Source organism: Cervus elaphus, chromosome 12 (genome assembly GCF_910594005.1).
Source record: "Cervus elaphus chromosome 12, mCerEla1.1, whole genome shotgun sequence".
In the NCBI taxonomy this organism is placed as follows: domain Eukaryota; kingdom Metazoa; phylum Chordata; class Mammalia; order Artiodactyla; family Cervidae; genus Cervus; species Cervus elaphus.
Window position 1 is genome coordinate 16,833,263 of NC_057826.1, and position 16,610 is coordinate 16,849,872.

The following is a 16,610-nucleotide window of genomic DNA, read 5'->3' on the forward strand; positions in this document are numbered from 1 at the left end:
CCCGCCATGAACTGTTCATATTCCTTTGCTGATTTTCCTTCTAGGGTTATTGGTCTGTCTTTTCTGTTTCTAGGAGCTCTTTAAATCTTATGAAGATTGGTTCTTTGTCTGTGATATAAATTGCACATGTTTTTCCCATTTTGTCATTTGTCTTTTTACTTTGTTTAAAGCGGTTTTGGCCAAGCAGAGATTTTTTGATCATAGGGTTGTCTGGACAAGTAAATTATATGTTACATAAAACAGCTAGAATGATGTCTGCTACCTGGTAGGCATTGAAAGGATGTTTTTTTCCTTCCCTCCCCTCCATTCTGTGCTTCATCCAACTGTGCTCATTATCCTTCCTTAAATATGACCCGTGCTTCCTGCCTTCATTCATTTTCTTATGTGGAATGTCTTCCTCTTCATTTTGGTCTGTGAAAATCCTACTCATCTCTTAAGCCCTAGCTCAAATGTCGTGGTCTTTCTTACATCTGAACTCCTGTACATCTGTTAGTCGTCAGAGTTCATCTTGGATCCTTGTAATAGGCACATATTCATCATGCTTTTCCTGAGCCTCAATTTCCTTTTCTATAAATTGGAGTTGCTGGGGAAAAGACTGATTTGTTTTTATTACAAAATAATACATGTTTACTGTAAAATTGTAAAGGCAATTTTTTACTGAAAGACAGCTAAAAATATGGAAACATAAAGTTTACACATATTACAGGCACTGTCATCCCCAAGGGGCAGCCACTGTTTACAGATCCTTTCAGACCTTTTCTATCCTCTTATAAATAGGGGAGAAAGAGTATTTTTTTCAAACAAAAACCTGGAAGTATACTGTCCATGTTATTCTGCAACTTACTTTCTTCATTCAATAAAATAACATAAGGTGATGTATTTAAAGCACATGGCTCAGTGCTCTATCCATGGGAGCTATAACTATTCAATGCACCTTGTAGTGATGTTTTTAAACTTTCTTTTGGCAGCAGAACACTTAGTAAACAAAATAGTATATGTGTGGTAGTCGCTCAGTCATGTCCAACTCTTTGTGACCCCATGCACTGTGGCTCACAGGCTCTTCTGTCCATGGGATTTCCCAGGCAAGATAATGGAGTGAGTAGCCATTCCATTCTCCAGGGGAGCTTCCTGACCCAGGGTTTGAACCCAGGTCTCCTGCATTGCAGACAGATTCTTTACTGTCTGAGCTACCAGGGTGGAAGCCCCTACAAGAGTGGAGCCACCAGGCTCAGGTGAAAGTGGGTCAAGTGGAGGGCGCAGAGTCCCTCGCCCACCCGTCTCCCCCTCACTGTTAGGAAACCTTAGTGTGTTGGGTAGGATGTGAGTGCACCATGTTTACTGAGTGGCATTATTTTGGGTGTACACTGTCCAGGGAGTTTTCACTCAGCTTGGAAGATCCCAGCCATCTGGGATTGGAAGGTTTTCTTCCCAAATAGGTTGAAAGAGCTCAAGCATTCTCAGGCTGGAGCAAATCTTGGTGAATCATGTAGCCCAGTGGTTCCTGCTTGGTTCCATGCTGGTCTGTGATGGAGACCAGCATCTGTTTTTGTTGGTTCATGAAGAAATTGAAAAAAGTCAATGAGGTGAGATGTCCATGAAGTTAAGCTTATTCCCTGGAGAAGGGAAAGGCTACCCACTCCAGTATTCTGGCCTGGAGAATTCCATGGCCCGTACAGTCCATGGGGTTGCAAAGAGTTGGACACGACCGAGCGAATTTCACTTTCAAGCTTATTCAAACATTTCTTATTGCCATTGAAATATATTTTGTTTCATAAAATTATGGTGGTAATAATTAGTAGTTGTGTGTGTGTTTTAATGTCTTACCTAAATAAAAATTTGGCCACTTTATGTTGGTCCCCTAAATTTGTTTCAAAATTTTACTGATCCATGGAATTCTGAAGTCTAGAGAGAGCTATTTCAGTCCATTGTGGCGACTTTGCCAGGACCTCGCTAGAACAATCCCAGACAGACAGTCTTGTGCCAGGCAAGTCTGAGAACCACTATCCTATGATGAAATTGCACAGCCGAGAGTGCCCAGTCCCCCTCACCCTGGAGACTGTAGTCCAAGGAAGTCCCTTTCTCAGTAACATTCTCACTTGCCTCATTGCCACCACTCTCTGGGAGCCAGAGTTGAACTGAGAACTCAAATTTGTTGTTGTTTTTCAGTTGCTAAGTCGTGTGCGACTCTTTGTGACCCCACAGACTGCAGCACGCCAGACTTCTGTGTCCTCCACTGTCTCCTGGAGTTTGCTCAAATTCGTGTCTATTGAGCCAGTGATGATATCTAACCATCTCATCTTCTGCTGCTTCCTTCTCCTTTGGCCTTCAATCTTTCCCAGCACCAGGATTTCTTTTTCCAAAGAGTCAGTTCTTTGCATTGGGCGGCCAAAGTTGGAGCTTCAGCTTCAGCATCAGTCCTTCCAATGAATATTCAGGGTTGATTTCCTTTAGGATTGGCAGGTTTGATCTCCTTACAGTTCAAGGGACTCTCAAGAGCCTTCTCCAGCACGATGGTTCTAAGGAATCAATTCTTCGGTGCTCAGCCTTCTTTATGGTCCAATTCTCACATCCATACATGACTACTGGAAAAACCATAGCTTCTACTATATGGACCTTTGTTGGCAAAGTGATTTTTCTGCTTTTTAATATGCTGTCAAGGTTTGTCATAGCTTTCCTTCCAAAGAACAGGTGCCTCTGAATTTCAAGGCTGCGGTCACCATCCACAATGATTTTCGAGCCCAAGAAAAGAAAACCTGTCACTGTTTCCACTCTTTTTCTATTTGCCATGAAGTGATGAGACTGGATGCCATGATCTTAGTTTTTTGAATGTTGAATTTCAATTTTATATTTTTCATTCTCCTCTTTCACCCTCATCAAGAGGCTCTTTAGTTTGTCTTCACTTTCTGCCATTAGAGAGGTATCATCTGCACATCTGAGGTTGTTGATATTTCTCCCAGGTCACCTCCCTCCCTGCCCACCTCCACAGACTGGGCTGGGGCTTATGAAGGGAGATCATGGTCTCCTTCTAGGGGTGCTTTCAGCATAAGACATAGAACGAAGGCTTCCTCCTTGGCTGTGAGCCTCTCAGAAGTTAAGACTTTGTCATTTAACTCAAAGTCCCCATCACAGCAATAGATGACAATAGATTGAGCTCAGAAGGCTGTGGTTGTTAAAAATGTGTCGCCACCAGATTAGTCACTTGGCCCTTTGTATGTAAGAATGCTTGGACAGTGTAACAAGATATTTGGGGGTGTCTTTTATTCCCCTTAGATGGAGAAGAATTTTTGGTGGTTTGGGGAGAGATATTTTGTCTGAACTGTAGCTAGCATTTTTTTTCTTTGTTCATGTGAGAATTCTGACATAGTTTTCAACTTGTGACCACTTACTTATATTTGCAAAATAATCTCATGGTCTCTGTGTTTCTCTTGGTCCTCACCACAGCCCATTGAGGTGGGTGTCACCCTTCTTGTTTTACTGATTGCATCTGAATTTCAGGGGATCTCAGTGACCGCTCATGTGGGAGGCAGAACTGACATCTGCCTAGCCCAAATCCTATCCTCTCTCCTCTGTATAGACAGGCCCTTTCTACAACTAGGGAATTTTTTTTTTTTTTTTCCATTCTCTGCAAAGTTGAACCATTGGCCCTTGAGGGATTTGAATTCAGCATTCGTGGGGTCATTAGCATTGAGTTCCAATCAGAGAAACAAGTGATGGCCACAATAACGATGGTGACCGCAAACCTCCAAGAGAGGACCCTTTGAGTTTTCCACCTTGACCAGATTGGAGAGCTCTTTGTCAGCACGTTCAGAAATGTCCCAGGTGGTCTGGGCAGAACCAGAACTACTGCGTCCGCTTCCCTGGGTGCTCTGTAATGCTGACACTATGCTGAGCCACAGCACCAGCCTAGTGCCATAAGGAGGGGACTCCTGCTGACCCACCAGCCCACTTACCTCTCACTCTTTGGTGAAGTCTTATAAGCCATTGGAAGGCTTGTGTTTTCTGCTGCAGTTAATTGTGCCGACTTTCTCCTGGGAATGAAGAGCAGGTGCCTGAGCGTTGGGCTCCCAGTTCTGGTCCATGACAGCTTCCAGAGCTTCCAGGGTGGCGAACAGGCCCTCTCTCCCATTCCAGCTCTCAAACCTGGGGAGCAGGCTGAGGCCTGGTCAGGGCTATCAGCGTGAGGATGGTGGTTGGTCGCCCTGAAGAAGAGCAGCACTGAAGCTCACGGGAGCCAAGTCCTAGACCAACAGGGCAGGGGAAGGGGTGGAAGGTGTCAGACTCTGAGCCCTGTTCTGATAGGACTTCAGCCAGGAAAGGAGGACAGGGGGATTGCTCATGGCCTGGACCCCTGGGGCCAACACAGCTGGAGTTGGGACGGTGGAGGGAGAGGGTCCCAGGACCTTATGCTGCTTGGGCAAGGAATCCAATGGAGAGGGTCGGGGTGGGACCTGCTGGAGGAAAGAGCACCACCCGAGGCCAGTGCAGAGGCTTCTTGGCTGAGCTTCTCTTGTGGTCTGGGCTGCCTTATTGGGTGGCACAGGGGTCTCTCTGCCCTGGGTTGGAATCCTGGGGTCTGATTTACTGTTGTATAATCTTGAGCTAATAATTACTCTCTCAGCTTCAGTGTCTACAAGGCGCTCATACCCACCACAGTCCAGACAGTGTCCTGTATACAGTGGTTCGTATACATTGTAACAGTGACAGAGTAGTTACAACGGAGGCTGCCTTGTAGAATGGCCTGCCTAATAACAGATACGTAAAGAACACGTTCAGATTTATGAGACCAACAGCTCAAATACCTCGGATACCAAAGACATGAGCAGAAAATTTTCACAAGTGTTGAATAGATGTGTCAAAAAATTCAACCTCAGAAATAACAAAAAGGGAGCTAAGGTAACACTGAAGTATCATTTATGATGATTGTTACTGACTTATGAAAAATTAATAATATGTTATGCTGGTGAGGCTGCAGTCCAAATGGTACATGTATACATTTTGATGCAGCTTTTTGGGAGCACTGTCTCCAGTGTATACCTAGAGCCATAAATGTTTGTAATCTTTGGAATTAATTGCATTCTAGTCCATGGAATTAAGCCTAAAATAATAATCATTTTCAAAATATTTCTTACAAGAAATTTTCAAACATACAGAATAAAAATTAGTTTAATGAACCCCCACACTAAAAGAATATTTTTAGTATTTATTTATTTGGCTGTGCCAAGCCTTAGTTTCAGCACATGAGATCTTCATTGCCACGTGTGGAATCTTCATTGCTGCATGCAGTTTCTAATTCCCTGACCAAGGATTGAACCCAGGCCCCCTGCATTGGGAGCATGGAGTCTTAACCACTGGACCACCAGAAAGTCCCCTAAAAGAATATTTTAACTGAAGAAAAAAAGCCATATGAGTCAGGACAGGCGCTGGACTGGATTTTAGGGTGGGGCTAGTCCATAAGAGTCTCCCACTCTACAAATGTCAGAGCTACATGAGACCAGTCTAACACCTTCATTTTGCAGTCGAGGGCCTTGAGGCCCAGGGAGGCTAAGTGACTTGCCCAGAATACCCAGCCAAAGCCTGGCAATCCCACACAAAAGTGGGCACTCCCACCAAACCAGCCAGCTGACCTGGACCCTTTCTCTCTGTCTCGGGGCACCTCCATTTTCCTCGAGTTGGGAAGAAGGCAGCCAAGTAGAGAACACTCTCCCAGTGCAGAGGCAGGGGCTGGATGTCCTGAACTGGAAGGGCACAGGGACACTGCTCCCGGGAATGCCAACCTCATGCCTCGCTTGTCTCCCCAGGACCCTGAGTGGGCTCAGCCAGACCCACTCCTCCCAGCAGCATGCGGGGCTGTCCCAGACCGCCCGACTTTATCCAGCCCCTGCAGCCAGCGGCCAGCTGACCTCCAATGCCCTGCCCATGGGGCCAGGTCCTGAGCGGAGGGATGGTGCCCCACAGGCAGCATATCTGGACCACCCGTCATCCTCCTGGGGTAAGGATGCCCTGTCTCCGGGTCCTCATAGAGCCTCCTTCTCCCCACCACGGCTTCCCCGCTTCACTCTCTCAGAAAGGCTGAGTTGTCACCCTGTCCCTCATCCCTTCAGCCAGTGAACAGTTGTCAAGCACCTGCTTTGTACCAGGCTCCAGGGGTCCCAAGCCAGCTGTTAGAGAGACTGTGCCCCCTTGAGACACTTAGACCTTGACTTGTCCTTTTCCGCCCCATCTGTCACCCGTCCTTCGTATCCAGCTGTGAACCTCACCTCCCCGGCCCCGGCCCCGGTCCTTCCCCTTCATCCTTTCTGCAAAGCCCGAGCCTCCTGGACCAACCTGACCAGTCGCTTCTTTAGCCCCTACAGCCCGACCTCTGCTTCTTAAAGGAGAGAACGGAGCACCCCTGAGGATTCCACCTTCGCACATTCTTGGTCGTTGCTCGGCAATCCTTCCTGGGGTGCCTGGACGCTTTGTCTCTCTCATTCCTCAGAGCAGCCTCTCCAAGCGGCCCCCACCTTCCCCAGCTCCATCCCACGGCCATGCTTCTCACTCCCCAGAGTCCTCACCTTCCTGCCCCCATATGCGCCCCACCTCCATGCCATGCACGTCATTCCCTTGCCTAAACCCATGCCTGAGCTGACTGCCTTTCTTTGTTTCCCATTTTTAAAGTTGAGGTGAAATTCACATAATGTAAAATTAACCATTTTAAAGGGTACACCCCCACGGTTTTCAGGATATCCACAACTTTATGCAGCCACCACCACCACTGTCTAATTACAGAACATTGCCGTAACTCCAAAAAGAAGCCCCATGCCCCTTAAGCAGTCCCTTTCTTCCCCCCTACCCCCACCCCCTTGCTGTCCTTAAAGATTTGCCAATCGTGGGCATTTCGTGTAAACGGGATCTTACCATGTGTGGCCTTTTGTGTCTGGCTCCATCACTTGGTATAGCGTTCTCACGGTGGATCCCTGTTGCAGACAACATGCATGAGTGATCTTTCTTGCCGTCTTGAAAAGGAAGCACCCCTCCTCTTGTCTAAGGCATGTGCCACTGTTTCTTGACTCTTCTGGACCCTTAGGTTGTCACTTGGCCTCCCCCCACCCTGGTTCTCCTCCCCTCTTCGAACTATCCTGCCCTCAGCCCTTCCCCTACAGCATATACAGTTGCTTATAAATCTCCCATTCTCTCTGTCTCTCATAAACACACACACACACACAAGGTTACTTTCCTCTGCCTTCCTGTCTGTCTCTGCTTGCTTCACAGTCAAGTCTATACAGACCTTTTATAGTTCCCTTCTCAGCCCCTCTGCCTCCTGGCTTCGCTCCCTGGCCCCCAGGATGGAATGAATACCCCTCCTTTGTACATCCGCTGTCACCACTCATGTTGAATGATGTGCCCCCCTCTTACTCTGCCGTAGTGGCCTCCCAACCGCTCATCCTGCCTCCCCAATCACCTGCACACCCCAACTTGGAGGACGCGACACCTCCACTTCCCTTTGACCTCTCCCTGAAAATTGTCAATGGTTTCCCACCACCAGCTGAATAAAGCGCCATATCCTTATTCTGGCCCTTTGGCTTCCAAAACCTGACTCTCATCCTTCTTTCAGGCATTCTCTTGGAAAACTGTCTACCCTGGCAAGTCTGAGCTGCATTCTGTTCTCTGCACTGGGGTTCAGAGCCCAGCTGCCTCCCTTGCCAGCTGTGTGACATGGGATACAATCCATCCCTCACTGAGCCTCAGTTTCCTTACCTGTCAGATGGGAATGCTAACTGGGATCTAGGAACATGGCCAATATTCAACCACTTTAACCTACAAAGATGGCAATTTCTAATGGTTCTACCTAAAATAAGACTCCAGAGGGTTGAGAGTGGTTGTGTATGAAGCCCGAACTCAGTTGCTGGCCTGTCAGCATCGCTCAGGAGATGTTGGACCGTGAGCTGTTACCCTGCCCCCACTATGGGACCTTGCATCCAGGAGGGACTTAGCAAATGCCCTTGGGATGAATTCAAGCCAGTCCCGTGTGGGTCTTTCTAGCCAGCCTCTGGAGGTCACAGCTGTGCCTCTCAGCCCTGCCCCCTGGACCCAAGCCCTCTCTCTGCAGGGCTGAATCTCACGGAGAAAATCAAGAAGATCAAGATCGTCTTCACGCCCACCATCTGCAAGCAGACCTGTGCCCGCGGGCGCTGTGCCAACAGCTGTGAACGTGGGGACACCACCACCCTGTACAGCCAGAGCGGCCACGGGCATGACCCCAAATCTGGATTCCGCATCTGTGAGTCCATCCCCAGCTCAGAAGGTTCCCGGCTGGCCCTGGGGGCGGGGGTGGGGGTGGGGGTTTGTGGGGGAGCAGTTGGTCAGAGGGACCCGCCTGCCTTGGCCCGGAGCCCAGATCTTCTGCAGGAAGGAAGCCCAGAGCTCTCCTACTGTGGCTTCCGTGAGCTGTCTCGGGTCACACAATGCTGAGTCCTCACACAGCTCTGTCACATGTGACTCGGCAGGTCACACAACCTCTCTGAGTCCCAGTTTCCTCATAGAGAGGTGAAGGAGTAAATAGGGCCACTCCCCTCACCCTCCTCCAGGCCACCATGGGGCTGCAGAAAGGCAAGGCCTAGTTATTATCCATCCTCCTTCACTCCCAGGCCTCCTGGAAAGTCCCTGCATTTCCGAGGGGACCGGGTTCCGGAAGCCATCAGACTTGGGGGCCTGGTCCCCCCTCCCCCCACCCCGCCGGCCCACACAGTAGGTGCTGCTGTTCGCTTCCGCCGCCAGTCACCCTGAGGTCGGTGTTGTAGATTTTTGCCAGATCCCCTGCCTGAATGGGGGCCGCTGCATCGGCAGGGACGAGTGCTGGTGCCCCGCCAACTCCACCGGGAAGTTCTGCCACCTGCCCGCCCCCAGGCTGGACCAGGAGCCTCCAGAGAGGGGCCCCCGCCACAGGGCCCCGCTGGAGGGCCCCTTGAAGCAGTCCACCTTCACGCTGCCTCTCTCCAACCAGCTGGGTGAGTGTGGGGCTGGGGAACCACATGGGGTGGGTGCTAGCATCCTGATAGAGGAGATGGGAAACTGAGTCTCCAGCACCTCCTTCTCCTCCATCCTCAGGGCTCAGTTTCGTTCCCTAAATTTTTCTCTGCCTTTCCTTCTGAGTTCATCAATTTATTTATTTATGTATTTTTTGCCCTTACCCTCTATTGGGTGCTATGAGTAAAACAAAAGAGTCTAAGGGTAGGATCCTGACTTTAAGGAACCCATGGGTCCTGGACAGTAGAGGGAAGATGCCTCTATTATTAGGTGCCAAATAAAGGGTACAAAAAAATACAGAATTTTGTAGGAGATCAGGAGAGAGACCCGAGCTCGGGGTGTTCTGGGAAGGCTGCCTGGAGGAGGTGGACTTCAGTCAGGCCTTAAACAGTGGGTTGACTTTGGTTAAGCAGAGGAGAGTGGGAGGGCTTCCCAGGCAGAGGGACCAGTCTGAACAAAGGCATGGGGTGGGGACCATGCAGGGTTAGTTGGGCTGGAGCCCAAGGGCTGTGCAGGATCGTGGGAGGAGGTGGAATCAGGAAGGTACTTTGGAAGTTGGTAAGGAAGGTTCTTCATAGGAAGGTGTGGAATGAAGGAGTCTGCTTTGCCCTGTCCTCCCTGAGAAATTCTTCTGGGGTTTGGGTAGAGAGTGAAGAAACAGAGGAGAGATGTGGGGAGACACACAGGGGCCCACCTGGCCCAGGGCTGATGGCGCTCCTCAGGGGGTGGGGCCCTGTGTCCCCACCTCTGACCCCAGCCCCTGTGCCCAGCCTCGGTGAACCCCTCCTTGGTGAAGGTGCACATCCGCCACCCGCCCGAGGCCTCGGTGCAGATCCACCAGGTGGCTCGGGTGCGGGGCGAGGCGGAGGAGGCCCCGGAGGAGAACAGCGTGGAGACCAGGCCCTCGCCCCGGCTCCCTGCCGGCCCCGGCCACGGCCACTGGGACAGCAACCGCATCCCCGCCCGGTCCGGAGAACCTCCCCGGCTACCTCCCCCCGTGGTGCACAGGACTCCGGCCCTACTGGGCCGATGCTACCTGAGCACTTTAAACGGACAGGTGAGATCGCGGCTCCAGCCCCGGCCCCGCACTGCTCCCCTCCTCCTTCTCTCTCCTCCTCCTTCTTAGAGAATGTGGGCATCTGCTGGGTCTCCCATTTCCCAGATGGGAAAACTCAGAGCATAAAATTGCCATGTGTGTCGAGAGGTTGGGCAAGCCAACCCGGGCTCCACTGGGTACCTGTCAGTGCCAGGTACATAGAAGAGGACCCAAGAGAGGCCCCCTCTGCAGGGGAATCGGCGTCCTCCGGTCCCAGCAAATCCTGAGCTCTGCTGGAGCTGAGTATAGGACCCCCAGGGCGTGGGTAGAGGGGCTGTTAGATGTGGCAAGGAGTTTGGAGAGTTGAGTCACAGAGATGTAAAATCAGCAAATGCAGGTTAAACTCCAAAACCTTGGGCATGCGAAGATACAAGATGATCCATTCCCTCTTTTGCTGACGGGGTCCACAGTCAGTGATGGGAAATCAAGTGAGCTTTTCTGAGTCCTCCACAGTCAGTGATGGGAAATCAAGTGAGCTTTTCTGAGTCCTCCACAGTCAGTGATGGGAAATCAAGTGAGCTTTTCTGAGTCCAGGCACCTAAAGATAGGGGCTAAGCCAGACCCAGGATGGTTTTCCCTAGGGTTGCAGTTTGGCATTTTCAGAAAGCCCTCCCGAGGTTAGGGAGCTGGAGCAGGTGGGGAGTAGCTCAAGGATAGGGTCCTGGGTCCCTGGTTCCTCTCAGCTGCAGTGTTGCTGAGCGCGGACCCTCCTCGCAGGAGGTGGTCCTGGCATTCTCTGGAGTTTGATGGAGGAAAATCCATCCTTTGGGGCCCCTGTGCCTTTGGGCTGGGGGCGTGGATGGGGGGCAGTTTGCAGACCCCTCAGAGAAGATCTTGTCTGGGTATGTCACTGCCACCCCGCCCCCTAAGTTTAGTGTCTGGCAGGGTGGACCTCGGGTTTCTCTACTTCCGTCTGGGACAACGCCTCCCCTCCCCTCCCTTGGGTGGGGGCATTCTCTGGCAGTACGTGAGGGGTGAACTCATGACTCAGGCTCCCCTGGGACATCTCTGTGCGGGAGAGGGAAGCAGGTGATGAGTGCCCATGGTCCTTTTTTTCCCCCAGTGTGCTAACCCCCTGCCGGAGCTGACGGCCCAAGAGGACTGCTGTGGCAGCGTGGGAGCCTTCTGGGGGGTGACCTCCTGTGCCCCATGTCCACCCAGACCAGGTGAGTGCTGGGTGCCAGGCTCAGGGTTGTGAGCAAAGCTCTCCCGGGGCCTGGCCTCTGCAGCAGACACCCCCCACCACCCACATCTCCCACCAGGGTCTCAGAGGCCAGGCAGGTGGAAGAGGCTGGTAAACTGGGCAGGCTCTCCAGGTCTGCTTCCGACTGGTGGCAGAGACCCCTGACAGCTCAGACCCACAGCCGGCTGCAGCGTGGCCTGCCTGCTCCATCTGATGGCCTGAAAGAGGTTACTGCCTTTCGCCAGTTGTTCTCGCTCAGATTTTAGGAATCCCATCCCAGGCTGGGCACCCTGGGGTACCCCTCAACCCCTTCCACCTACCCCCTGCCCAGGTCCCAGAGGCCCCGAGGTTTTTGATTTAGTGACTCAATGTTTCCTTCATTCTCTCCTCCTCACCTCTGGCTTCCTGCCTTCCAGTCTTTGAATCTGGGTTGGGCACCTGCCCCAGAATGTCCTGGGCCTTGGGGTATGCGAAACTCCACTTCCGGCCCTCTTTCCAATGATGGGAAAGCCTAATGTATTCATTCATTCAGTCAGCAAATACTCACCAGGTGCCTTGTGTACCCTGAGCCCTGAGAATTCAGGAATGCTGCTCTCAGAGGCATTGATCTTAAAGTTGGGAGGCGGGTGACAAGGCTCCTGTCCCTGAGTATGGCTCCTGCCCACTCAGCCTGTCTTCCCCTCCCCGGCCCATGCAGGTCTCCCTCCTAGGTCTGGGCCCAGGCCGGGCAGGTATTTCTTTTGCCTGTCAGCAGTCGACTTGGTGAGTCAGCTTTGTGGGGGGCCTGGCCCAGAGCCCAAAGGTGGGAGCGGCAGGACTGTTCCTTACTACCGACTCGCCTGTGGAGCAGTGATCATATTTTCCAGACTAAAAAGAAATGTGGACAGTTTCACAGCGTGCTAGGATCTTTGGTGAAGCAGCACAGGGCAGTATTTAGCTTCCAGGCCTGGGCGTCCAACACATGATGGGTACCAGTCCCAGCTCTTACCTGCTGAGCTCTCTCTGCCTCGTCTCCGATCTGTGGAGTGGAGACAGGAACAGTGCCAGCCTCGTGGGGCCGCTGTCAAGAGTCAGTGAGATGGTGCCTGTACCTACCATTAGGGCATTTCATGGTAGCTGTTATAGTTACTGTTAGAAAGTATCCCATTGCCTGGTGGGGAAGTGTATGGAACTGCTCAGCATCTCCCCCTGCAGGCCAGAGACGTTTTCACTTTTCTTCCTCCTGGTCAGACCCACTCTTGAGACTTCCTCATACCACACTCCATTCAGCCAACACTGATGAAGTACACATAGTGGGCAGCCCTGACCAAACAGTGAAGAACAGGTAGAAACAGTGCTGCCCCTCTCAAGCATACAGTCTGGTGGTGGAGGGGGGATGCAGACAGCAGAACTGGGGCCACGGAGAGCTCCTGTAGCACCTTTGTGCAAATGAGTGAAAGGTGCCCCTTCCACGTGTTCAGAATAGTCTTTATAATTAGACAAATGCAGGATGCCAGTGATTCTGTCAGATGTCACGCTTTTGTGCAGTGTGCAACCTGCACATCCGCACACTATGGGCTAGGAGATCTTTCCTCAAACTGGTGGACCAGGGAAGGCTTTTATAGGAGGCGACATCCAGGATGAGATCTGAAGAATTACTAGAGTAAGCCAAAGAGGTGGGGAAGTGCCTAATAACCCAAGAAAATTGCATAGGCCGGCGAGATCGAGCGCATGAGAACATTTCCTGGAGCAGAACATGCCTACGGCTAAGGCCTCACCCGCTCCCTGTACCAGCTAGCGCCTCCGAACACCACCTCCCTCACTGTGTTCAGCACATCTCAGCAAGCTGGGCACCAGCGTGCAGACCCTGGAATATTAAGCATTCCCCATACTGAGCAAGAAATCACAAAGACAGGGCAATGTCAGTATTTGAAATGTGATCAAGTGCAGTTGGGCATTGTGGCGAGAAGGGGCAGGACGCTGAGGAACCTTGTTTGTATTGACAGGGTGCCAGACAGCTACACGCCCGAGCCTGGGGAGCCCGGGTGAGGAGTGTTTCTTTAAGTAGGCAAGACAGGCAAACTACTGTGCAAGACTCAGAAAAAGAAGGCGAGCAGCTGGGGTGGGTTTGGGAATGTTTGGCAAGACAGGCATGATTCCTGTGTTCTAGAACGTTCTCAGCCCTGGTGGCCTTACCCCTCTGAACCTCTACGTCTCGTCTGATAAAAACACTGCTGCACCCCTCAGGGATGGGCTTTGCTGCTCCCAACAAGGTAGTCTAATAGAATCGAGTGAGGGCAGTAATAAAGCCAGAAGCTGCGGGGGTGGGGGGTGGGGGAGGAGTCAGCGTGTGACTTCATAGCTTTCCCTAAATCACCTTTGACTCCTGAGGTTGTACAGGACAGTTGAAGAAGGTCCCTGCAGAATGCTGCTATTTGTGACATGGAAAAGCACTGCCTTGACGTCTCAGTTACATGGCTCAGACAAATCTCTTTTCTTCCAGGGGGGAAAAAAAAATTTCTCAGTGCCTTCTTTCTCAAGGAAACAGCTGAGGGAGTCAATCGAGGCCAGCCTCTGGTCCCCCCACCCTTTCTCCCTTCACTCTGAGTGGCGGATGCAGCTGACCTGCCAGGACCTGGCCTGAGCCACATCTTCCTGACCCCTGGGCAGTTATCAAAGGTCCCGGCTCAAGAGCTGCGGCCGCCCCCCCACCAGGGTCTGGAGAGCATACAGCCCTCAAAAGCCACTTTGATTGAGCCCACATTTTTGAGTTTTCACCCGAGAAAGACAGACATCTGGGTTGACTGGAAAGTTGGCCGCTGCCCCATCTGGCTTGGCACTGGCCGTGTCAACCCTGAGGCCCCTTTGCTGGGGCAGGCGGGGCTGGCACAGGGCGTGCGGCCCGCAGTGGTGGGCCCCAGCTGTTTGCCATGAGACCACCTCTCCATCTGCCTGGTGTGGGATGAGTTCACCTCGGAACCCAGGCCCCTCCCTGTATCTCCAGGGAGAGCGGATTCTCTTGCTCTGCCCCTTCAAGGAATTCTACGACTTTCCCTCTGAAAAAACAATTATAGCTGCCAGTTACTGAATTTTTACACTATGCTGTGCTTTCACGTGCATTATCTCACTTCCCTGTCATGACCACCTGCAAGCTAAGGATCTTTATCCCCATTTGTTGGGGGAGAGAAATGTAGCTCAGAGAGGGCTAAAGAGCTTGTCCAAGGTCACACAGCTAAGGCCAAGGAGCTATATTTCAGATCACACTGTGTCCAATGCTTAATGCATCAGGATCTCCGTAATCGGTGAGGGGGGTGGGGGGATAAGCGAAATTTGCTCAGTTGTGTCTGATTCTTTGCGACCCCATGGACCATACAGTCCATGAATTCTCCAGGCCAGAATACCGGAGTGGGTAGCCTTTCCCTTCTTTGAGGGGATCTTCCTAACCCAGGCATTGAACCCAGGTCTCCCTCATTGCAGGCGGATTCTTTACCAGCCAAGCCACCAGGGAAGCCCAAGAATACTGGAATGGGTAGACTGTCCCTTCTCCAGGGGACCTTCCTGACCCAGGAATCGAACCGGGGTCTCCTGCATTGCAGGCGGATTCTTTACCAACTGAGCTACCAGGGAAGCCCTGGGACTGCCTGATCTGTAATCAGCGAGGGGTGGGGTGGGGGTGTTGGGACTGCCTAAAGACAACACAAGTCAGGATGTGAGACCAGAATTTCAGTCAAGAGGGTGCGTCCCAGGACTGTATTCCAGGTGTACATGAAAGCCAGCATCCGGCCAGAAGACTGGATTGAATAGACAGGCAAGGCACCAGCCTGCAGCCTTGGTCTGAGTTAAGGGAGATGTGTTGAAAGAAACATGAGGTAGGGGAGGAGCAGGTAGGCTTGTTCTGTGTGGTTTGGTGAGGCAGGAAAAAAACAGATGTATGGAAGTTTCTAGTAGGCAGAGCTCAACTGGAAGCTGAACAGTAGGGACAGCTTATTAAAAACTGCAGCTGTCTAGCTCTATAGTGGGATGTTTCCAGAGTCCTCAGCCCCCCACCATGAAAAATGTGCCTACCAAGAACTAGTGAGCGGAAGGAGTGGGAGAAGGAACTTGATTTTCAAGGGAATGGAGGTTTATGTAGATATCTGGAAATTGATTTGAAACTCTCAATAGAAGGAAAGCCTTGGTTTGGCTTGGTTTTGCCATGGTCCTTGCCCATAAGGGGTGTTCCAGCCGTCAGTCTGTGATGTCAGCCCCTGGGGTGAATGGGCATGTGAAGGTGATGTCTGAGGGGGCTGGGGCAGAGAATCCTAGTGTGAGTCACGGCGGCATCACCCGTCACGTCCTCCTTGTGTGTGTGTGTGTGTGTTTTAGTCGCCCAGTCGTGTCCGACTCTTTGTCCCACCAGGATCCTCTGTCTCTAGAATTCTCCGGACAAGAATACTGAAGTGGATAGCCATTCCCTTCCCCAGGGGATCTTCCCAACCTAGGGATGGAACCCGGGTCTCCTCCATTGCAGGCAGATTCTTTACCATCTGTGCCCCAGGGAAGCCCCACATCCTCCTTAGCTGCTCTTTATTCAGAAGATGTGATATGAGTTGGGCACCATGATGAGTTCCTTCTCATTTCATTGCATGCTAACAATGCCTCTAGGTGGTGTTACTATCTTCATTTTATAGATGAAACTGGCCCTGAAGCTCCAGGTCTATGTGACCCTAGCGCCCTAGTTCTAATTGCTCTGTAATCTGCTTCCCCTGCCTCTTGGCTTGGGCATTCGCTGAACTAGAGGACCTGGGCGGGGGGAACAGCTGTGCCAGGGTGGGGCTCCTGTTCCCTGTGACTCTGGGTTGGACGCCCAGTCTCCTGCCCTAGAGAAATGAGATTTTTCTGAATTGCAGTTTGTTGGGCTGAAAAAAGTCATGACTCTTTGGCTCAGGGTTGTTCTGAGAGCTTCCAAGGGACTCAGAGCCTCCTGGGAAATGTGCCTCAGCTCACATTCACACCCTTCCTACCCCTGCAGGGGTGTCACTGACACGTGGCATCTCCGGCCTGGAGAGCCCCAGGGAGCGGTGGGGTCGGGGTGGCTGATGTGGTACCCATTTGAGCTGGGTGTCTGACCGGACCCCTCCCTACGTCATGGTTCACAGTGACCGAGATACCCATTTTGGCTTCAGTTCCATCCACCCTAGAGAAGCAGTCAGAGCCCGTCTTTGGGTGGGATTTCTGCATCACTGGTAGCAGGCGGGAGATCCGTTAGGACCTCACCAGCGGAATAATGGACATTATGATAATAATCAATATGTGACAAGCCTCATGCTCAGACTTTTTCTTGCTTGTTTAGTGTTTGCAATAATG

General features: G+C 51.6%; 1 protein-coding gene across 3 annotated transcripts in view; it reads left to right on the plus strand.

Annotated features, from left to right (window-relative positions):
• Positions 1-16,610, plus strand: part of LTBP2 (latent transforming growth factor beta binding protein 2) — a 106,047-nt gene that overhangs the window by 46,883 nt on the left and 42,554 nt on the right. For all 3 annotated transcript variants that reach the window (XM_043919652.1, XM_043919650.1, XM_043919653.1), the window contains exons 4-8: positions 5,799-5,989; positions 8,090-8,260; positions 8,781-8,987; positions 9,777-10,063; positions 11,166-11,268. In XM_043919652.1, the coding sequence (XP_043775587.1) occupies positions 5,799-5,989; positions 8,090-8,260; positions 8,781-8,987; positions 9,777-10,063; positions 11,166-11,268 (959 nt within the window). The remainder of the gene's footprint in view (positions 1-5,798; positions 5,990-8,089; positions 8,261-8,780; positions 8,988-9,776; positions 10,064-11,165; positions 11,269-16,610) is intronic.